This window comes from Phoenix dactylifera, chromosome 11 (genome assembly GCF_009389715.1).
Source record: "Phoenix dactylifera cultivar Barhee BC4 chromosome 11, palm_55x_up_171113_PBpolish2nd_filt_p, whole genome shotgun sequence".
NCBI classification, from domain to species: Eukaryota; Viridiplantae; Streptophyta; class Magnoliopsida; order Arecales; family Arecaceae; genus Phoenix; species Phoenix dactylifera.
The window spans coordinates 5249635-5273780 of NC_052402.1; the positions used below are offsets into that span (position 1 = coordinate 5249635).

At 40.1% G+C, this 24146-nt stretch overlaps 1 protein-coding gene across 1 annotated transcript; it reads left to right on the top strand.

The window, feature by feature from the left end:
• The first annotated feature begins 1978 nt into the window (after nt 1-1978).
• LOC103705190 (serine/threonine protein phosphatase 2A 59 kDa regulatory subunit B' gamma isoform-like) lies at nt 1979-23664 on the top strand. The gene is made up of 2 exons (XM_039131359.1): nt 1979-3646; nt 22853-23664. The coding sequence occupies exons 1-2, from the start codon at nt 2429-2431 to the stop codon at nt 23237-23239; spliced, it is 1605 nt and encodes a 534-aa protein (XP_038987287.1). The 5' UTR covers nt 1979-2428; the 3' UTR covers nt 23240-23664.
• The last annotated feature ends 482 nt before the right edge of the window (nt 23665-24146 follow it).

The following is a 24146-nucleotide window of genomic DNA, read 5'->3' on the forward strand; positions in this document are numbered from 1 at the left end:
ATGGTGTCCAACCGAGGGTTATACTCAGCCTTTTTCTGATACTATGGATGTATTTATGACTGGAGAGATCGATAAGTTGAACTCTGGTTCAATTAATAGAAGAGTTGATGTGACATGTACGTTACGTACATACATCAACTTATTTTTTAAAAGTTTATATGCCAAAATTTTATTGTAAGTCTAGCTAAGATGGTATTGATGAAAAAATAAAACAATGCCAAATGGCTCGATACTGAGCTCTATAAGCAATCTTAATTAGTTTCACCCAGGGCAATGATCTTCCTCTTTAGTTGGCCACCCTATTGATTGTGGTCGTACCCTTGTTAATTTTTGTTGGGGCTGTGCTCTTTCTCTTACTTGCGAACGGCTTTAGGAGGGACCATGCCAAACAGTACCCCTGTTTTTTTTAAAAAAAATCTAAGGCAAAATTATTGAGCAGCCACGAGGAAAGCACTTGACCTGTCCGGGACACTTTAGAATAGATAAATATTTAACTTTCCTTTCTTGCTTTATTTGTAGCTAGTGTAAAGTCCATGAAATATAGATATTTTGTTTAAATAGTCTAAGATATGATTGAGCTGAACAGAATGGGCTTGCCTTAATAAAAAGGCACAGTCAAACTCGTTCAGTAATCAAGAAGAAATTATCCAAATAAGTTTAAATCTCATTTTGAGGCTCAAGTTATTAATCAACCAAGCAAAAAAGTGGCAGCTCAAGCATAAGGGGTACAAGCTTAAACATGTATAGACGACATGATACTTATATAATATGATATGCGTTTCATAATTTTTTCGAAAAATATATTTTTTTCCTCCTTCACACAAATTTAAATAAGGATCTCTCCAGTAGAGAGATAGATGCCAACTAGATAATATCCTAGTTCTTGGCATTTTATAGGTTTTTTTTGATCAGTATAATACAAAAACTAGTGGTGTGCTTGAATATCTGCAGCTGTAAGTGAACTCTAGTTGTAGATGCAGTTCTTTTCTAGCATTTGGATCACCGTAAGTTAACTAAAATTTTGCAAGTCCAATTATGTTTTGAGGTCTATTTTTTTTTTTACATGACTGAAGTTGGATCACTTTTGCTATAAATTGATACTATGTTGATAATATAACCAAGTATAATTGCGGTTCTTACAACAAGCAAATATCAAATTTTATATTATAATAATTATAAATACGGTGAAATAAAAATTAAAAATATCGGTATAAATGTAGTAACTGCAACCAACATGTAACTCTTATTGCATGCATTTCTTGACCAAAAGCATTTCGAATGAGAGCCCATCTCTCAAAGGGTTACATTTTTGCTACATTTCTGAATTACTTCTTCTCCCTCGATAATAGGGATGATATTTTATGATTTGATCCTGCTTTAAGTAAATTTGGATTTGACATAAATGGATTTAGGTCATAAACCAGTCAATCTATCTAGATCTGTCTATTAAATGAGTTGGGTTTATATTTAGACCTTAGATCCGTTTTAACTAATTTTAACCGATTTAATAATTAGGTTGGATTATAGCCCAACCTATTTAATTTGTTTGAAATCTGCTTAACTTGTTTCTGATCTATTTAATCCGACTCACTTAACTTATTTAATCCGTTTAAATTTATTTGATTCGTTTAAAATCCATCTAACATGTTTAATCTAATTTGATTTGTTAAATAAATAAGTTATATGGGTCGAACCGGGTTGCTGGTTTAACAAATAAGTTGGATTTAGATATGAAATTTCGGATATGCTTAATTTCATCGCCAACCCCTACGCGACAGTAGCTAGTTGCTGGACTGGCCTAAATGCATGACACGTGCCACGTACGAGTTAACAACAAAACCTATCACTAACACGTGGAACATCTTCCCAAGAGAGTGCTAACCTGCCCATCTTGCCCCTTCTCAGGACCCATATTTACAGCGAGGAGGGTGTTGATTTTTTTTTTGTTGTTGTTGCAGGATCTCACATAAACCACGCGTGTCACCAGCACGTGTCAGCTCTGCTTTGCGGCACACACAGTACGCACCCCTGCCGGCGTTGTCCGGCTTCCAGAATTGCGCCAGCGCGCTCCCTCTTTCTCACTCCCATCGCTACTTTCTTCTCCACAAACCGCCCCCAACCCGGCACCTCCTCCACCCCCTTCTCTCCATTTGTGTCTTCTAATAAGTATTCATTGATTGCCCTCTAATTATTGCCCATAACGAAAACAACAACCTTTAAAGTAGTGCAAGAAAAGAGATAGCGAGAGCCTCTTCTTTCTTATCACCCCTCGAAGCCTGTCCCAATCTCCTTCCAATCCGTCTGCGCCGCTCCAATTTAATTTATTCTTGTGCTTCTACATGCCATGGTATGCGGATATAGGGGATCTGATGCGAGATCGGGAGGGTTTTAGGGTTTTTGGGTTGCTTAGGGTTGCCTCCCTGTAAATATGATCAAGCAGATTCTCGGCAAGCTGCCCCGCAAGCCCTCCTCCAAATCCTCCGCCGCCGCCGACTCTCCCGACGGCCTCATCGCCTCCCCGGGCGCCCCCGCCGGCCTCCCCCGCGCCGCCTCCTCCTCCGGCCGAACCCCGAATTCGACCTCCGCTGCCGCCGGCAAATCCGCCTACGGAAAGAAGTCCTCCTTGCAGCCGGCCGGCAGCAACGGCCATGGTAGCGCCGCCGCCGTGCAGACGCTGGTCTACGAGCCGCTGCCCAGCTTCCGCGACGTCCCCAGCTCGGAGAAGCCGAGTTTGTTCTTGAAGAAGATGACCATGTGCTGCGTGGTGTTCGACTTCACCGACCCCACCAAGAACCTCCGGGAGAAGGAGGTGAAGCGGCAGACGCTGCTGGAGCTCGTCGATTATGTCGCCACGGCGACCACCAAGTTCAGCGAGGCGGCGATGCAGGAGGCGACGCGGATGGTGGCCGCCAACCTCTTCCGCACCTTGCCCTCGTCCGTCTCCGACTCCACCTTCCGTGGGCTCCCCGAGGGTTTCGACGCCGAGGAGGAGGAGCCCGCCATGGAGCCCGCCTGGCCCCACCTCCAGGTCGTCTACGAGTTCCTGCTGCGGTTCGTCGCCTCGTCGGAGACCGACGCCAAGCTCGCCAAGCGCTACATCGACCATTCCTTCGTGCTGCGCCTGCTCGACCTATTCGACTCCGAGGATCAGCGGGAGCGGGAGTACCTCAAGACGATTCTCCATCGCGTGTATGGCAAGTTCATGGTTCACCGCCCCTTCATCCGCAAGGCCATCAACAACATCTTCTACCGCTTCATCTTCGAGACCGAGAAGCATAATGGGATCGCCGAGCTGCTGGAGATACTGGGAAGCATAATTAACGGGTTCGCTCTGCCGCTCAAGGAGGAGCATAAGCTCTTCCTCGTTCGCGCTCTCATCCCGCTTCATAAGCCCAAGTGTGTGGCTCTCTACCACCAGCAGCTCTCCTACTGCATCACCCAGTTTGTGGAGAAGGACTTTAAGCTGGCGGATACTGTCATCAGAGGGCTCCTGAAGTACTGGCCGATCACCAATAGCTCCAAGGAAGTCATGTTTCTTGGGGAGCTGGAGGAGGTTCTGGAAGCCACTCAGGTTGCAGAGTTCCAGAGGTGTATGGTGCCCTTGTTCCGACAGATTGGCCGTTGCCTAAACAGCTCGCACTTTCAGGTAGTCAATTCCTGAGATATCTGCTTGGTTTCATTTGCTCTTCTGCTTTTCTTGTGGTTGTTTTTTTCTTTTTTTATTTCAATCCATGTTTTATACTGCACATGCTTCCCTTTGATTGCTAGTGCTGGTTGATAGCAAATCGATTCTTGTATCATGGCCTAAGTTTTCAATTTTGGTGCAGATATCCTATACAGAGCATGGTTCGCCGTACCGGTCCCACCTGGACGGTATAGGGCATCTATCGTATCATACTGGTTCGGTATCGGTACCCAATATCGGAGGCATACCAACACTCGGTATGCTGAAAAATTTCTGTACCGTAACATACCGACAGGCACCATTATGGATGATTCGTTTATGTAACATAATCACTATAGAAAAAGGTTAATAGGTATATACATAGTATAATTAACAGAAGACATTAAAAATGACTATGGCATAGGAAGCTGAGGATAAGTTGTGAATACAAAGTTAGCTTCGGTGTTGGAGAAATCAAATGAGGTCACTGTAAGACAGTGTTTGGATCTGTCTGGAAGCATGCAGTGGAGGTAGAAAGCAAGGAAGGTTCAATCATGAATGTGGAAAAGGAATAGGACTTGCTATTATTGATGATCGAGCTTACAATGAAGGAAGACAAGATGGTACTAAAAGCAAACTTTAAGTAGAAATTCTTTATTTTTTCATGGGCTTCGAACAGTTTCAGAATTGTATACATAGGTTCCAATCCTTAGGAAAATCAAAATTTTAACATCTTATTTGATATAGCATAGTTTTGGAGATCCATTTGAGCAAGCAATCAAAATTTGTTGCAATCTTTAAGAAATTAGCAAGATTTCCGCAGGCTTATCTTTTTTCTCTATTACCATATCTCAATGATCTTAGACTTGCTGGGAAGGACTTTTTGAGATCTAGTGATATCTCACATTCATTTGTAAAATCTTAATGTTTTAATGGTCAAAAGTTAGTAGAAAGTTGCAACAGTAAATTATTGAAGAATTTATTCTGATTCTGTATGCTTGTTGTATAAGCATCTTAGTTAATAATGTTTTAGCCTTGAGGGTGAGTCTTTTAGTTGAATCTAAGGTCCATATCATAAATTGCCTAGGGTTGGTATTGTCAAACAAGAGGGCTAGTAGAGAGATTGCTGGAAAATTTTACAACTTATGAACTACTAACTTTACTCTATGTCTTTGTTTTGTTTTCTGACCTTAGTTCTTGCTCTGTATCTTAATCAATTTTTCTTCATTAAGGTTCTTATTCTTGTCATTGATGTACTCTATGTGTTAATCTGTGACATCATCTTGTTTCTTCTCCCATTTCATCATTCTAAGGTTGCACTGAAGTGGGAAAATAAATGAATAATTGTGGATTTTCATTGTTTAACTGGTAGATTTCAATAGCTTTCAAGGGCATCCCTTGTGAAAATAAAAACTAACAAAGATAATAAATAAATAACCTAAGCTAGAATGTTATTTGGATTCTACTTCGTCATTGGTTTCTATTTTCAAAGCCAAGTGCTCCAATGCTTGATGTGTCTTCAAATAATTATTCACAAATTTCATCCATGTCATTCTTTTGGCCAACCCTTCGACCTATATTGGGATCATTTTATGCTGAATTTTCAGCATAGTTTATGCTACACGTGCAGATCAGTATGAACATTTTTCAGTGTTATACTATCTATTGGAATTGTTGCTAGCTTTCTGGTTTGTTTGACCTAAAAGACTGGTCTACTTAGTTTTACCACTCAGGGTTTGCTAAACTGGTACCTAGGGGTGCAAATGGGTCGGGTCCTGGGTGACCCCGATCCGACCCGGTTTTTTGTTCGGATCCTAATTTTGGACCCAAACCCGACCCGGTTGAAGATCGGGTCGGGTTGGGTCGGGTCCGAGTCGGGTCCGGGTCGGGTCGGGTCGGGTTCGGGTCCAAATCGGGTCCAATTTTTTGTGCTTTTGGAAAAGGATTTGGGCAAATCTAATTTGGTCATATCATAATTATGAGGTGCTGGGTGACCCATGACTTGAAAGACTTGCAATTGACCTCCAATCAGAACAGATGACCCCTGACTAAGTCGGTCTACAAGCTAAATTTCATATCACACTATTTTTTGTCCATATGACTGATTGGACGGAACTTGGTGTCTCCCGGCTCCCCACTCACGAGGACAAAAAAAATCCCAGACCTTCTTCCAAAATCCAATTCCATTGCAGAAAACTGGCAGATGACCCATATTCCGTTCGGTGTTCCCTCACTTCCTCCCTGCAAAAGTTAAAAAAAGCAGAAACCAAAAATAGAAGGAAAAAAAAAAAGCCTGCTACCGAGACACCAGAGGTATCAACAGTGTAATAGACCGAGAGAGATCCTCACGGACCAATTGTGCCACGACCCACACAAAAAAAAAGAAAAAAAAAACTCTCTTTTGCTTTTTCCCCCTCTTTTTTTCTCTCTTCGGATCCATTCGGGTCGGGCCGGGTCCGTTCGGTGAACGCAGACCCGACCCAGAAAATGATTCGGGTCCAATTTTAGGACCCGACCCGGACCCGCGGGTCCTAAAATTCGGGTCGGGTCGGGGTCTACGCGGGTCGGGCCGGGTCGGGTCGACCCTCGGGTCGGGTCGGGTCTACGCGGGTCGGGCCGGGTCGGGTCTCGGGTCGACCCGACCCATTTGCAGCCTTACTGGTACCATGACCCATACTAGTTGGCTACTGGTACGGTACGGTACAGATCTGTACCGTGCTTTGCCAAAGCGTACCAAAATAGAGAAAGGGAGGGGAATAGGGAGAAGGAGCAAGAGAAAGGGAGAGGGGGGAGAGGAAGGAGATGAGGAGAGAGAGAGAGAGGGAGAGGAGGGGGAGGAGGAGACAGAGACCTCCACTCACCTGAGAAAGAGAGAGGATGGTTTGATGCCGTTGGGGAGCAGGGTGAAGGTGAGGATGGTGATGTCATCAACAAGGACAAGGTCGCGGAGCAATTTCATGCTGTTCAACGTCGAGATGAAGCCCTAGACGAGGGAGAGGGAGTGGGAGAGAGGGGAGTGGAAGAAGGAGAGGAAGGGGGGAGAGAGGCCTCTGCTCACTTGAGAGAGAGATAGAGGATGGTCCAATGCCATTGGTGAGCGAGGTGGAGGCCAGGACAGTGATGTGATCGACAAGGATGAGGTCGAGAAGCAATTGGAGAGCAATCATGTGTAGATCGACATCAAGATGAGACCTTATTTAAGGGATCAATCATCGATGGCAAGCAAACATGGCGGAGGAGAGATCGTGAGATAGTGAGAGCGGAGAGTTGGAGATAAATCCCTCGAAGGGTCTCGAAAAGGTGCGGATATCTCATTGAAAAAAAAGTATCAGAGCAATTTATAGCTTGAACCAACCCGCACGTTTGAACTGCCTCAAGTCGACGTCGGTTTGGTTAGGTACTGGTGGAACTTTTAGATTCGGGTCGGTTTGGCATTCTTTGCATCCACCTACACATCATCGCCATTGCACATCAATCAAGCACCACCATTATGCAGGAATCAGGAACCTTAGGATTTATATTTACTATATTTAAGATATTTTTTGTATTTTCTTTCTTGGACATTAATGACTATATATATTATATAAAATATCATATCTTTTTATAAGGTATAGATGTATTGAGTTGTTTAATCTATTATTAAGTTTTGATGCCAACCATCTAATTGGATAAATTATCAGGAAATTTTATTCTTGATGATCCAAAGTTGATATAGATAATTCTGAGGAATCTGAGTTTATAGATTGCAATAAACATTATAGTTTTCTGGCGCATACTAAGACATGTTTAGGGCTGGTCGGGCCGGGTTTGGGTCGGGCTTAGCCCAAGATATAACGAAAATTAGCCAAGTTCGAGGTCGGCCCGAGCTTGGTACTTACTTAAGCTTCAGGCTTGATGCTTCTTGAATGTCATTGAGGTGGCAAGTGTGGAGCTTGGAGGCATGACGGTGCTATAGGTGAAGATGGGGGCGGACGGTGGAGAAGATGATGTGGCAGTAGTGGCGGAGGTGGAGTCGAGGTCTCTAGATTGGATGAGGGACTAGACGCGGTTGTGGAGATTGGTGCGGGGATCGACGAAGGTGGAGGTCGAGTCGAGAAGGCAGAGCATGTTCGTGTCGAGCGGGGGTGAGGGGCATTTGGGTAGCAACAGAGGGCGTAGAGGGAGGCTTGATATGGTGGCGGCGCTTGTGGTGGCCTTCTCGGCAAAGGGGCGGGCGAGAGTAAGGGTGAAGGGGGGTTACTGTAGATCGCTAGCAATGGCTGCGGTCAAGTGGAGGAGGGAGGATTTCGGAGAGGCGTAGCGGAGGGAGCGGTGCTAAGGGGAAAATTAAACTCGAGTAGTAGAACTCATGACTTCTAATCACCTGAACCTAACCTGAACTCATGACCTCTAATACCGAAACCTGAACCTAACCTCTAACGATGCTCGGGCAGCTCATGCGAAGTCAGAAGATGGGATAGAGTCTAACAAAGGATGACACCGAAGAGTCAATCAGAGGAGATATGGAGAGATCAAAGAAGATGGAGAGGGATTGGCCATAGTGGCAGCTAGAGAGGAGAAGTAAGAAGTAAAGATGCCGAAGGGCAGGGGAGATGAGATGGATAGCCTACATAGATATATAGGTTGGGCTTTATGTAGTCTTTTATATAAATTCGGGCCGGGCTTCCACATCTAAATCGAACTCTAACCTGTTTAACAAGTGGGCTTATATTTTAGACCCGACTTGGTCCGCTGAGCTCAAAATACAGGTCCAGTCCTATCTGAAAGTCCTCAAGCTTGATTAGGCCGGGTGGGGCATTCAGCCTATGAACAGGTCTAGCATAGACTCAGTGCAAAGCTTTTTTTTTTCCAATTGATCTCGCCAATATTGTGTTATTCTTTGCTTTGGGTTCCAGAATGAGTAGTAAATCCTCTACTCATAGGACAAACATACTTTTGTTTTAGTAAGACAAATAGCACTATATGATAGTGTCATATGAAGTTCAAATAATATAGTGCTATTTGTCTCACCAAATTATTAATATGTGAAACTCTAGTATGAAGTTCAAATAATATAGTGCTATTTATCTTGTATCCAATAGCTTCTTGAATTAAATGAAGCAAAAAAAAAATGCTTTGCCTGGATGTTTTCTAAGGATATAGTGTTACATAAGATGCATCGAATAGAAAAAATGCACCAGTGGACAATAATATGCTTTTGTGGAAGTTAAGATATATTTTCTAAATGGTTGCTCTTTCATGTAATGGGCTTCCATTACTTCTGTGTCATGAAAATGGCTTTGGTTTTTGGGACTTATGTTATCACATCAACTGCATCATGTACAGATTTTGTCGTTGTGATATTTTCATTTAAATGTATATATCTTATTTTCATTGCCTAAAAGCTCATACTATTGTCAGCACCAAAGTTTGAAATCCCATGGGACGGGGGTGCCCCAGTTTCTTCATGGAATGGAATGCCCCATTGTCCCATCTCGTCCCGGTAGCAGTCTTGGTCATGAGTCTCATAAGTACCCTTCGTCTCTATCCCCTTCTTCTTTCCTTCCTTTTTTTTTCTTTCTTGTTCTTCTTTCTTTCCTTTCTTCCTTCTTTCCTCCCTTTTTCCTTCTCTTCCGTTCTTTCCTTTTTCTTCTTCTTTCTCGTTCTATCCCTTCCTTCGCATCTTTCTTTCTTTCCTTTTTCTTCTTTCTCTTTTCTTTCTTCCTTCTTTCCTTCCTTTCTTTTTCTTCGCCCTTTCTTTCTTTCCTTTTTCTTTTTCTTTCCTTTCACTTTCTCTTTTCTTTATCTTTCCTTCCTTTATTTCTTCCCTTTTTTCTTCTTCTCTTTTCCTAGACCCATTTTCTCACAAGAGCAAAACGGGACGGCCGGGACACCCCCCTGCAGGGACTTAAAACCTTGGTCAGCACTATAACAAAAATAATACAACCAACAGTGTAAGCTCGAAATCAAGGTTTGCCGTACTGATCGGTACCGTACAGTACCGGATCTACCGTATCATACTGGTACCGAACTAGTACATAGTTTCGTATCATATTGATGCTGATATGCCTCGTCGTCTCATACCGTACCGTCACTCAGTAAGCCTTATCGTCTTGTACTATACTGCGTAGTGACACTATAATAAGATAGTACCGATATGGGGTCCAGTATCGAGACGGCAAACTTTGCTTAAAATAAATCCAAATTTGGAAAACTTGTGAATTTATATTATTTTTTAGAACTTTTCTTCCATCTAGAAATTATGTGACCAAATTTAGACTTGTAACACATGCTCACTTCACACTTACAACACTCCAAACAGCAGTGAAATCTTGAAGTGGTAATATGTACTCTTGTAAAGGTAGTTATCAATTCTGTCATAGCCTGTTATTATATCATTTTCTAGTCATTAGCCTCAGATTTTGCAGGGCTGCAATCAGTATGCACATGGTCTCTTATTATAGTGTCAGAAAAATATATTTATTTCTTTTATCACCGTGCTTTTAATTATTTTCTCAAATGTCATAAAAATTTATGTATGGACTGAATGTCCATGTTCTTCTTGATGTGTAGAACTTTATATTATATTATTAGATACTAGAAAAGGCTTGGATGACAATGTTGGTGGCGATGATAATGCACTTACCATGTTGGATTTCTTTGAATCTAGTCTATTTTGCAAACAATAAAAAATGATCTCTCGCTCTTCAAATGTTAAAAACTATATTCTTCATTTCATACTAGCATTTTACCCAAAAAAGATGTATCTTGTGCCACTAGGTTCTAATGGAAGATATAATCCCAATCTTTTCATACTCTAAAACCAAGTTGTGGGATAACTCATGATTTTCTCTTTTTTCTTTTAATAAAATGCATGTCTCTCATCTGTAGTCTGAAGTTTTGCCATTCATTTCCAAATGAATGGATTTGCTTTGTATAACTAGCACTTGGCACACTGCTTGTCCTTTGGTCTGCATGCTGGATCTGTTGTGCGCTTGTCCTTTGAACATGAATAAATAAAGGTTGGGCATGAGGTGTACCCTTTGTTCCTCAAGGTTGTCCCTTGTACTACATTATCATTGATCATCCTCGGTTAACTACATCTATGCATCCCTCAGCCTTGTCAAATAACTGGGATTGAAGAACATATCTCTGCATGTATTGTTGGTTCAAGTGTAAAGTGGATGTACCAGTCCATTGATTATGAAGAAAATATTAAAGGAATAGGGTGAATGCTGGTGGAGAAGAGTGTAACCATGATTCTTCAATCAACTCATATGAGGCATCTTTGGGTAATGATGATATATTGATATGTTTCCGGAGGAGGTTAATTACAAAGAATTGGTGGGGGGTATAGAATCGGATTCAGGTGTAATATGGAGAATCAAATCTCTTATATAAATATGGAGAGATTTTGAAGCAATGCAGCACCCTAAATAGAAGTTTTGTACTCCTGAAGGTTGATTATATGCAACTTGTCAAGTGCCTTGTTTGTGCTGTTTTTTTATGTTGGCTAAAGGCGCAACAAAAAATATTAATTTTTGGTAGTGATATGTGAATTGACTGAAGTTGCACAATCATATAGATTTTTGATAGCTCTCCTTATTGAAGAGATTGGCTTTGTGGATGGTGGTTGGGCCATGGTTCTTAGGCCCGAGTTGGAAATTATTAAATAGGATTAGCTGAAGAAACTATATTTTTGACAGTAATTGTCATTTGGGCTAGCAGTAACTCGAGGATGGGGCAAACTTTAAATGAAGGTGGTGATGGAGCATGGTGGACATGATGAACTATCAGCAATAATATTACTGCAAAGGAGCCCACATGAAAACCAACCAACCTTGTTGTATTCGAGAATGCTTGCTTATTTGGCTTTTTTTTAAATAGAAAATGGAAAATTATAGTGGTAGGAGGTCTCAATGTAACCACATGGCTAAAGTATGGCTGTAATAGGTGAGAAGTCATCAAGTTAAAACATTGATTTGTTGAAGCAAAGCGATGCGCCTTTTTTATTTGTGTTGCAAAGCTAGAGGATGCATCTGTTATTAAAGGTCAGGTTGAATTTGTCAAATTTGGCTATATAAGCTGCATATTGGCTTTCATATCTTCTCCTTGATGGATGCATTAAATAGTAAGACACCAGACACCATCTTCTTGCGCTTGTCCATTAAACACCAACCTATCTTCCTCGTCCTCTGCAACCCCCCCCCCCCTCCCCTCCCTCTTGGCATAACACCTAAAAGCAGGAGAGATCACCATACCCTACCAGATCTAGGTTGCACCACCTCTGAGGCCACCTTGCCCCTAGGGCTATGAGATCCGAATGCTCTTTTGGCTATATAAGCTGCATATTGGCTTTCATATCTTCTCCTTGATGTGCCCATCCTCCCAACGACTAAACTCTAATGCCACCAACTTGCAAAGTTAATTTGTATGTATAATGGTGGTGCTATTAAGGCTGGTGCGGTCAATAGAGAATGCAGGCATCCCTTCCCATACTTGAAGAATATGCATACTAAAGGAGATTCAATTGGTGAATGGGCCCATAAATGGTTGGCCTTCCTCCTTAGAAGCTGACATGCTAATATTTTCGGTTTAGGGTTTTTGGGGACCTAACTAATGAAAACATTGATTGTAATGCTAGGTAGAAGATCACTGCATTTCAGAATATTTGCTTACATTATATACAGAATTCTCATGGAGAATTAGTGCTGAAAAGTAATCGGTTATGAGGCTGTTACAAGATGTCAGAGGCTGTTATGGAATGTCAGGTGATGTTACATCGTTATGCTGAAACGTTCAGGAATCCGGTACGCTGCTGTGGGTGAAGCCAGAAGCGGTGCGATGAGATGAAATAGTCTGGAAGCATCAGCCGGGATATTCGTTGATTCAAAAGTGATATGAGAACAGGCCCCCTCAAGCTGAACATGTTGGACCAACGTGAAGCTTGGAGATGATAGAATGGTGACGTTTGGTGGACAAGGCTTTTGTGAAGATATCAGCCGGCTGGTCTATGGAGGAGATATGAGCAAGTCTGATTTCTTTCGATTGAACTTTTTCCCGAATGAAGTGGTAATCCACTTCAATGTGTTTTGTGCGTGCATGGAAAATTGGATTTGAAGCAAGTAACATGGCAGAGATGTTATCGACATAAATTAGAACATACATGGCAATGTCCCGTTGATGAAAAGTGAGAAGGGATGGGTCTGCGCTGCTAAATTGAAAACCCAGTTGTATCAGGAAGTCCGTGAATGTGGCAAACCAACGTCTCGGAGCTTGTTTGAGGCCATAGATTGCCTTGTTAAGCTTGCATACATAATTGCTCTTTTTTAGGGGATCTATGAAACCACGAGGCTGTTCCATTAGAACCACTTCATCTAAGGTGCCGTGCAAGAATGCATTTGAAACGTCTATATGTTTGATAGACCAACCGGATGATAAAGCCAATACGATTAAAATCCTGATTGTCTGAAATTTTGCCACAGGTGTAAATGTTTCAAAATAGTCTATTCCATACTGTTGCTTGAACCCTTGGGCGACCAATCTGGCTTTGTAGCGTGCAATGGAACCATCCGAATTTTGTTTGATACGGTAGGTCCATTTGCAGCCAAGAATGTTTTGTGTGGAGGGTCTTGGAACGAGATCCCAAGTATTTTGTTGAAGCAACGCATCAAATTCTTGCGACATAGCTTTCCTCCAAAGGGGATCAGAAGATGCCGTTGTATAACAAGTAGGTTCTTGAGGAGATGTAGTCATAGTGACCAGAGAAAAAATTCTTTTTGGTTTTAGCGATTCAGTTTTGGATCTAGTGATCATATGATGAGTTGTAGCAGGAATTTCAGCAGGTTGTTGAGATGATAATGGAGAAGAGTGTGTAGAGACAGGAATATCAGAGTTGCAAGGTGGCTGTGGAGAGGAGAAGGAAGGATTCTGACTTGTGTCTGAAGGTGCTGTGTGATTTGTAGCAGGTGGGAGTGTAGTATGTATGTTGGAAGGTGGAACGAGTAATGGGAATGGAAGCAATGGTGGTTCTTGAGAGGTAGACTGATGAGCTTGAGAGAAAGGAAAACATACCTCATTAAATCTGACGTGCCTGGAAATGAAAACACGTCCTGTAGTTGGATTGTAGCATCTATATGCTTTGTGATTTGCAGAATACCCAAGGAAAATGCAGGGAGCAGATCTAGGTGAGAGCTTGTTCTGAGCATACGGTCGAAGCCATGGAAAACATTGATTGTAATGCTAGGTAGAAGATCACTGCATTTCAGAATATTTGCTTACATTATATACAGAATTCTCATGGAGAATTAGTGCTGAAAAGTAATCGGTTATGAGGCTGTTACAAGATGTCAGAGGCTGTTATGGAATGTCAGGTGCTGTTACGCCGTTATGCTGAAACGTTCAGGAATCCGGTACGCTGCTGTGGGTGAAGCCAGAAGCGGTGCGATGAGATGAAATAGTCTGGAAGCATCAGCCGGGATATTCGTTGATTCAAAAGTGATATGAGAACAACTAAAGCCTATTCTCTCATACTGTTCATGAATAAAGTCCAGAAAGCTCAGTTCATTATTGTGTTCTTTGTTATACTTCCACTTATTCATGTAGCAATAGAACTTTCCAATGGTCAAGGTTTTTAAAGGTTGAGATATTGGCCATATTGGTGGGTGACCAACACCAAGATAAACTGAGATCTTGGTTTATCTCCCGAGATAAAATGTAGAAAAATTTGGAAAGATCCGAGGGTTTTTTGAGATCTTGGTTGATGTATTCAGATTGATTATCAAGATCTCAAGAAATAGGATAAATCCAAAATTAACAAAAGGCATCGATTCAAGAATTATTAATTAAAAGTTTATTTAAAATAAAATGATGAATGGAAAATATTGTCTAAGATTTTCTTTAGGGTTCAGGATAGGTCTTTCATGCGAAAGACCATCCTGTAATTTTAACAAAAGGAGTCTCGAACTACAGTGATCTGATACCTTCTTCCCTTGGTCTGGGAGGTAGGTTACGGCAATTCCGCGCTAAAGCCCTTTCTTAAGGCAGTTCAGTCGCTTTGAGATGAGCCCACAATGCCAATGGTGAAGAAGCTTTCTGTCTTTCTGGGATCAGTACTGCTTCATGCAAAAAGACCATCCTCATCTTTCGCCCGTGACGGTTGGATTCTCTCAAGTGCTCCTAGATTTGAGAGCCTATCAAGCGGAAGGAAAAGAGGTGCTTTCCCATTAGTTTGGACCTGAAAGTTTCAACCAAGTTAAATCTTTCTTGCTTTCGGGCTCTTCTCCACTGGTCGAAGTAGAAAGAGAATGCTTCTCTCCTCTCATCTCTTCTCCCTATGATGCTGGTGCTGGACATCAGTTGGGTTTCCAAGTTGGTGAAGTGATGGGTAGTTCGTAATGAAAAAAGAAAAAAAATGAAAAGAAAAGAAAAAAGAAAGGAGTTTTTGGGGCCTGGTTGCCTTGATTTTTCAGATTATTAGGAATATTGTAGTCAAAAAAATTAAAGCAAAGTGTTATTCTGTATCCAGATGGTTATTCAGCTTTCTTTAGACTACCTTTTGCCAGCATGTGCTTTGTTTGTACTCTACAAGCCTCGTAGTTCCATCGCTGAAACCACAACACAATATAATGCTTTTGCATACCCAACAATCCTTTTTCACTAAAATATCAAGTTTATGCTATCTTCTATGGAGAATCCGTTTATGAGCTAGGTACAAAATGCACCTCTACCACCCTCCCAAACACTGCAACCTCCTTATTTTATTTTTCTAGTGCTTATTCTCGATAATTTTCAACTTATCTAGGATCAATAACTTGTTTCATGCTTCACCAACTAGCAAGTCTCTTTCAGTATTGATTTTATAAAATCATGTGAGGGTGGTCACAAATGACTAAGCAGTGAGCAACAAGTATCTCATCCCTTCAATGGTAAATCTTCATATAATTTTTCCAGTCAAATTATATGAGTGAGCTTTACATAATCATTATGCATTCTAATGTAATCATCTAGGGTGCTTTTAGGTACACTAGGCTCCCTGTTGGGAACAAGGATATAAACAGAAGGCCCTTCAACTATCACAAAACTAGGTACTCGAGGTTAAAACCACTTTCATTTTTCTTGTTCTAATTGGTTACAATATGTGCTCTACCCCTTAGCCACTTGTGTATGGATATGAATCCTTCAATTTGCTAATGATGATAATGACTTGTGTCAATCATTATCCTTGCAAAGGTTTGCCGTATTGGGCATACAGTACAGGTACCGAACTAAGATACCGTACTGATACACGGTACGCTTCACCATCTCGTACAATACTGCCTACCAGCACTATAATAAAATGGTACCGGTACGGAGTTCGGCACCGAAATGGCGAACCTTGATCCTTGCCATTTGTTTCTTTTGACCTATCTTATCCTGGATCGATACTCTTAAAACCATCCCATAAAAATTAAATTGGAACAATTGTTTAACTAACAATTAATGCATTAATTGTGCATAAATGCAATTTAATTATTTCCCATATGTCTTAATAAGTTGTATTGAGGGATAGTATTTAGCAACATTAACAAGAAAAAGACTGCCAAGATAGCAAAGAGAAATGGAGGCTTGAAGCATAGAAAACAATAGTGATGATCACTATCTTGACAATAAGCCGCAAGCTTAATTGTTAAATTGAACTCATGTAACATTCGCAATGCAAGACAAGGAACAAGCTAAATTCTTGATCATCTACCTCATCAACATGATTCTAGTTAATTTGTCCAATCAAGAAGCACTTTGATAAGGATTCGGATATAGAAATAGAAGGTCTTTTTCACAAAGATGATTCAGATATGGAGATACAGAATTTATTGGATATAGATATGGATTGGGATGCAAAGAAAATTTTTGTCGTTTAAGTTTTTTCTCTCATTTTGGATCCAATACAATACCCACATGGATATTGGTAAAACCATTTATATATCTAGATTTTCATAATCTAATTCATTCTTCCACGTATATTTTGTGCTGAAATTGTAGTCAAATAAATAATTGAAACTCCTTTGTTATTGTCATCTTTGATGATTAGATTATCAATGCTAGTTATCATCGAACTTTTCTTAAACGTTCATTTTGTATCCGAAGTAGTATTTAGAAGCTCATCTAAGTCGCTCGGATTAACCTATTCGGCTTGTCACTGCTGACCTTTGTAGGTTGGGTTGGACTTGCACTCAGGAAATCCAAAAACCTATTTGACGTGATGACCCGAGGGGTTCAATCATTCAAACTATCTGGTCGACCCAGGTTCCAGCCTGTTTGGCTTGATTGTAAAAAAATAAATGTCCTCCGACATTGCAAATCCATTCCTTTGGCCATGGAGGTTATTTGTGTTCTGGTGGTTCTCGTTGTTGTTTTAAGGTGGCACAGTTGGATCATGCAAGAAGGGGGGTGGTTGGATCTCACAACAAGATGCTAATTCTCACAGGAATGAAGAAGAGACGGTTGGATCTAATGGGAATGGAAGCAAGATGGTTGGATCTCATGGCAATGATGATGAGGTTATCAAATCTTGCAAGAACGAAGGCAAGGTATTCGGATCTAATAGGCCTGGGGGCAAGGTGGCCTCAGAGGTGGTGCAACCTAGATCTAGTAGGGTATGGTGATCTCTCCTGCTTTTAGGTGTTATGCCAAGAGGGAGGGAGGGGGGGGGGGGGGGGGGCAGAGGACGAGGAAGATAGGTTGGTGTTTAATGGACAAGCGCAAGAAGGTGTCTGGTGTCTTGAGAGAGTGGACAACACACAAGGGGGGTATTCACTTTTTAGGTATACTGGTCAACTCATGGTTAAATAGGAAACCAGTGACCTGGATAGCCCAGGAAGATTAGTTCGGGTCACCGAGTTCAAAATATTAATTTGAAGTAATATCTAATTTATATCCATATTTGTTTAACAAATATGGATACAATTAAAACAAATATGGATATGATTAATATCCATTTTGTATTCATATTCATTTAGACAAGTACTGTTACATATTTATTATCCGTTTAGTATCCATATCAATATTCATGTTTGCTAAATTAATATGGAAATAGATATGGATGTGCCAATAACTGACCGTATCCGGCCTGTTTTCGGCCATAAAAGGTCTTTTTGTTTTTAATGCGGTCCAATATTCACGAACACATAGTGCCCAATGAACATGCGAAATAGAGAAATATTATGAAGAAAGAACTAAAGTGGGGATGCTCAACACGAATAGAAATGACTTAGCTATATTGTATACTTGATGGAAAGTTTGTTTACTGGCTCAAACATAAAATCTTGTTGTAATATTAAACTCCAAGGAAAATTTGATTATTGTGATCCAAGTAGAAAATCAGAAAATTTGGGTTTTGCTTCAACTGTAGTAGGCTCGAGCACATATGATGCACTTGAGAGATTGGAAGTAGGGAATGTTCTAGGACATTAAGGCCCATTGATTTGCATTTCGGAAAACAAAATATGATGTCCATTGAGACCGAATATGTTGGGAATAAAATTAAAAGTCAAAACAAGGAGGAGTCATGCTTTTAAGCATTTGCATAATAATCAAAGTTGGATGCCAAGGTCGGCGGAACCGTGACCGGGCACCGTGCCGGTTTTCCGGTGGCACGAGTTGGTATGGATCGTACCGGGCCTATACCAACGGAGGAGAAGACACGCAGACCGCGGGAGAGAGAAAAAGAGATAGAGAAGGGGGAGAGAGGGAGGGAGCCCGATGGAGTGTGGCGGATGCCGGCCTCGGCCGTGTCCGCTTCTCCTGTTTCGAATAAAACAGTGGTTCAGTCGCGGCCTCAAAATTTGCCGACTTTATTTAAAAATCACAATTTTTTAAGGCCGCGCCCAGACCTTTGTTTCGTTCGAAACAGGAGAAGCGACCGCAGTCTTACTTTTCGCGGCCTAGGCCGGCCTCCGCTGGCATCCCGCCCTCTCCCTATCCCTCTCACTTGCTTTCTCTTTCTTTCTTCGGCTCCGGCAATGGGTTTCGTTTCCGTTGCCGAAACTGTATCGATGAGCCATCGGTATGGCTCAAGACGATCGGAACCGCCCGATTCGAGATGGTTCCGCCGACCCTATTGGAGGTACTAGTTTTGGTGTCTGGGTTTGGTACTTTACTAACGTTGTACATGTGGTGCCATACCAATACACAGGATGAGTTTTACTGTGAGCGTAACAAAAATGAGTGTACAACACATGTTGGTAATGGTACAAGAATGGAATGTAGTGGCATAATATACTTCACTGATATGATTTAGTACTGGCTAATATATGTTGGTGCTTAAATTTTTGATTATAATAGTAGAGATATTAGGCCTCAAAAATCTCTCTAGCTCTTGTCCTGAACATACACCATCATGACTCTTTGCTAACTCAAACAAAAGAAACAAGATCGTTTCAAAACATACTTATTCATTCTAGACTTGTCAATTGCTTGAAACAAGCTTGAATTTGTGTTGGCTTTTGGTTTACTTGCTTTTCTTCCATGCATTCGACACCTAGCATTTTCATTTGTGTAGTTTATGAAATTAACTTTAGCTCCATCTTGTCCCTTATCAATCATATAAATACATTGAAATTGACTTAAACTTAAGGGTTTCCCAAAGGTCTTAGCCCATCAAGGTTACATTTATTATTGACTCTTTTAACTCAAGACAGAGAAATAAAATTGATACTTGATAGCCTATGTACTTAACCAAATAAAGGGATAACCCTAATATGATTTTAAACACTAAAAGTAAATTTAGAAATAGCATCTATGGCTAGCTGCAGCTGAAACTAGTGAAACTACAAAAATTGGCCAGTTTCGACCAAAATTGACCCTTATTGCCGAAACTGACAAAAATCTGAAAGTGGGAATTAGTTTCAGTTTGGTCTCATGCGAAACTTAAAACCTTGGTCTTTTGGCATAGTAAAATCACATACCTTAATGATTGATGTTGATCCATCTCCTTGTAGTATAATTTGCTAGAAGCTCAACACAGCATGTGATCTTCAAATTTCGTGCATGCTTCCTTCCCATCAATAACAGCTGAGATATAATTTGCTTGTCATATTGGCCTTTTTGAGCATTGTTGTTCGATCTCGAGTATCTCTTCCGAGTTTATGTTGATCAGAGGCTGATATGGTACACAGAATGCTGTATTGTGTCATCAATGGACGTTCAATCTCATGGAAGGCACATGAGTCTGTAAAAGGATCTGGCACAGTAAAATCTGCTGCATTTTTCTTTCTTTATCCATCTATGGAAATCTATTTAAATTGTTTTATGCTAATGTAAGGCATGTTTAAACCAAAAAAAACGTTTTTTAAACTCTGAGCTAATCTACAGAATTCTAAGATTATAAATAATCCTCAATATCTGTGTTGATGGCAACATGTATATTGTGCAGGTTTTCAGCAATGTATAAAAATCAGTTTTGGTTTTTTTTAGTGGTTTCAGTAGTTTTGTATTGTAGATTTCAGTTTAGGAAAAGGAATAATTTGAAAATGGAAAAATAAAGTAAGTCAAGAATAGTAATTACACAACAAAGTAGTCTGTTGCATAGGGTTTAGGCCGAAGTTCATATGGCATATAAACAAAAGTAATAAAGCATGCTAGTAATTTGTGATACAGACATATGCTTTATTTGCTTCTTGAACTTCAGTTATTTGAAATATCATTGTTTTTAGCAATTCTGATGTTTTTCGGTGCTTAATGTATTTAAATCTTTTTCTTCATGTTTATTTCAATAGCAGACATAAATATAATGAATTTGAGCAATTTTTTTTCATATTTTAAGGTTAGGTGGCTGTTATGTTGAGTGTGTAATATAGAATGCTATATTTATAACAAAAAAGTGTCATTATGTGTTGTATTTAGTTATTCATGTTGATCCTTATAGAATACTGAGATAAGGGTCTTTTTAGAGGTCTTGGCCTATCAGGGGTTATATTCATCATCCATCCCTTCATTTAGTTCAAGAAAAAGAAAAAAATTTTGCTTAAGATCCATGTTATATAGCCTCTGTACTTATAGAAATAAAGAACCATTCCTGATATGATAGTAAACATGAAAGTACAATTTAAAGAACACCTATAGATTTTGGACAGTTTGGCCAAAATTGAACTAAAACCAGCATGTTTCAGCCAAGACTAAACAAAACTGCCAAACTGACTGAACCCAAAACCGCGAATTGCTTTTGGTTTGGTCTTAGCTGAAACAATTTGGTTGCTGAAGCTTAAAACCTTGTTTTTGAGTAATTTGTCATAGCTGCTAACATTATATAATAATGTTACATACTAATGATACAAAATAGGCTCAAAATAGATGACAAAACTGCATGGGAATGTGTTACTATGTTTACACATTAATACTATATTTATGCATCATAATAAATGTTGTTGTGCACATACTGCTGGTACTGTGGGAATTCCACCACAACCTGCTTTGAAACCACCAGACATCGTATGTAAGTGGTAGTTTGCAGGAACACTGTGGCTGATGGTACACATGGAGGATGAGTTGGACAGAGGGACGATGATGGTTCTTTAGTGTTCAAGCACAATATAGTCCCTATTTATGGATAATATATCCATGCATACTGTATACAGCTAATATGTAGCCAATCAGTTTTAGAGATTAATATTATTTAAACAAATTTTGAGGTGCATTCTTAGAGAAAAAACAATTTGAAGATGTTTGATGGACTATAGGACATGTTGGCTTATACAGGAAGCTAATGGTGTATGAGAAATTCCTTTATGAGTGTTATTGATTGTTTTTTCTAAAATTAATGCTGGGTACATCTATTTAAAATTTTAAACCATATCTACATATTATTTACCATATATCGAGTTCTTTATGTTTGCATGACATCAGCATTAGCCTTCTTGGATCTGTCCCATGCATTTTGTTTTTTGTGCCAAATAATCTGCATATTGGGTCAAATTCAATTCGATGTTCATTATTGATTTTTGAATTGTAAAATCTTCTGCCAAATAGTTAGGATTTGGTGTTTAGTTCAACTCAATCGCACATTTATATATGTACGGGTATGCATATATGCATGTATTTACAACTATCCATTCATATATGGAAAGTCTTAATCCCAAATATTTTGTTTGATCATTGATGGATCAAAGCCACTATTGAAAGCACTCTCTCTTCAATCTGTCGGTGCATCTCATTTAAAATGCAAGTGCTTGGAATATTAGGAAAATCCCTATATTTTGATCAAATTGTTTTTCATGGAAGTTGCTTTTTTATATTAGATGATGCCTAGAGTAAACTCTTCAATGAATCCTTCATTGAAGACAAAATTTACTATATTTTTATTGGTTTACTCATTTCCTTTGGCTTTTGAGTGCTTTATAATGCACGAATGTGTATATAGTGACTGTGTTCGCCCGCAGCTTTTCTCAGAAGTAATGTTGTCCCTCATCAATGAGGCTTCTTTTATTCTCATGAGTGTCTTGATCCAGCTCTGGACTTTTGTTTATCTCTTCCATGAATTTCCTGGCAAAGAAGTTTCAGTTGCAGTTGGCTATTTATCCATCAAGCTGGGTGCTTGTGTTGTATGCACTTTGTCATCCAGCATTCTGTTACCACAAATGGCAAAAAAGATATGTAGATAATATGTTGGATTTTGTTTCCTGTAGAGTATTGCAGTAATTGCACTCTCATGAACCTTGACAAGGGACCTTAAATAATGGTTTTGAAAATCCACTGTTGATTGGCATGTACCCTGCTGGGCTAGTATGAGCACCTGGCATGGTTGGCACAATGCCTTTTTAACACTTTCTTTTAATTTTTTTTATTTTCTTGGCATGATGTGTCATATTACCAGCTTTTTACATGCACTGGCACCTCACCAGCTGCATGGGGGTAGATATGTATGGTCATAGAAAAACTAAATGTAGGTGAACTGAGGCTTGCCCTAATGGTCACACCCCTCTGCTTAGCGACCAAAGGTTCTTGGTTTAATTGTGCATTCCCAAGAATTTAAATCTAGGCAATTAAAGTGCGGGTAGGCCTCCTTTCCACTCGAAGAAAAGAACTAAATTTAAGAATGATTTATAGATCAGGTGCATGTTCTCTGTGAATTTATTGTTCTTCTTGTAAAGTTTTACTTCATTTTTTGATACTAACTATATAAGATAACCAGTTTTTGTTCTCTTAAACTGACTTGAGTTGATTGGGATCATTCAGGTAGCAGAGCGAGCTTTGTTTCTTTGGAATAACGATCATGTCAGAAACTTGATCACCCAAAACCGGAAGGTCATCCTACCAATTATATTCCCAGCTCTGGAGAGGAACACCAGGAGACACTGGAACCAGGCTGTCCAGAGCCTGACACTGAATGTGAGGAAGCTCTTTTTAGATGCTGACCAAGAGCTTTTTGAGGAATGTTTAATAAGATTCCAAGAAGATGAAGCAAAGGAAAAAGAGGTACAACAGAAGAGGGAGTTAACTTGGAAGCGATTGGAAGATGTTGCAGCATCCAAAGCTGTCAGTAATGAACCCGTGCTTGTTTCTCGAATCGTCTCTTCCCTTAGCATGGCTTCTTCAAGCCCACGGGCTGCAATTGGAACTTGACAATGCTTGTTTCACTCGTATGACTCGGTACAGGGCAGTGCTGTCCCTTGGTAGGCAGATTCTGCTGGTGGTTTCCTATATTGGCAGACAATCATGATATGAAGAAAATGGCATTTTGAGGCTTCTTGGGTTGGAGTCATTTTGCTTATTACCATCTTTTTAGGCCATGAAAAATGTAAGTGTGTGTATAATTAGAAATTGTTATAGAGATAGAAATTCGCGGATTCCGCATGATATTTTATTTGTTCTTAGCAACATATGCTTGAGTTCATTTAGTAGTTTTCTTCTGTATTATTTTGCTTCAACCGTCGGGTTCGTATTTGTTCATCTCGTAGGTAAGTCATTGTTTGGGCTCTTTACAATTTTTAATACAAGATGGACTTCTTCATTCCTCCCTGGATTGGGGGAAGGCTGCTTATTTGTGAGACTTTTTTTGGATCTCCTGGATGAATTGGCTGTTGGCATCCTCCTGTACCTATGGAACATGATGTCAAAATTCTTTAAATAAGGATGCAACAGTGGATATTTCTTAATATTTGGAGGATTTATCTTCTCATGCGTGAAGACTGCTCTTCCTAGTACTTTTAGAGGATGATAACAGGTATCCTTGGGATCAATCATTAAAGAAGGTCCATCTTTGGTCTTTCGCACTAGGCATGAGAGCAGGGCATGATGCACCATGATCAAAACATGTCTACAGGGGGATTTCTGAAGTTCTTATGCTATATGAAGTACGAGAATTTTCAGGAATGCACTCCTTTGTCAAATAGTCTGTTGTGCTTAGTTTGCAGTACGTGCTTGGTTTCTATTACCCTGTTCTAAGAGCCAGGAATCACAGAATTCTTGTCGCATCCATTCAGCGGTGGTGGCCAATCCCATAGCTTATAAATGTACTGCTGATTGGAGT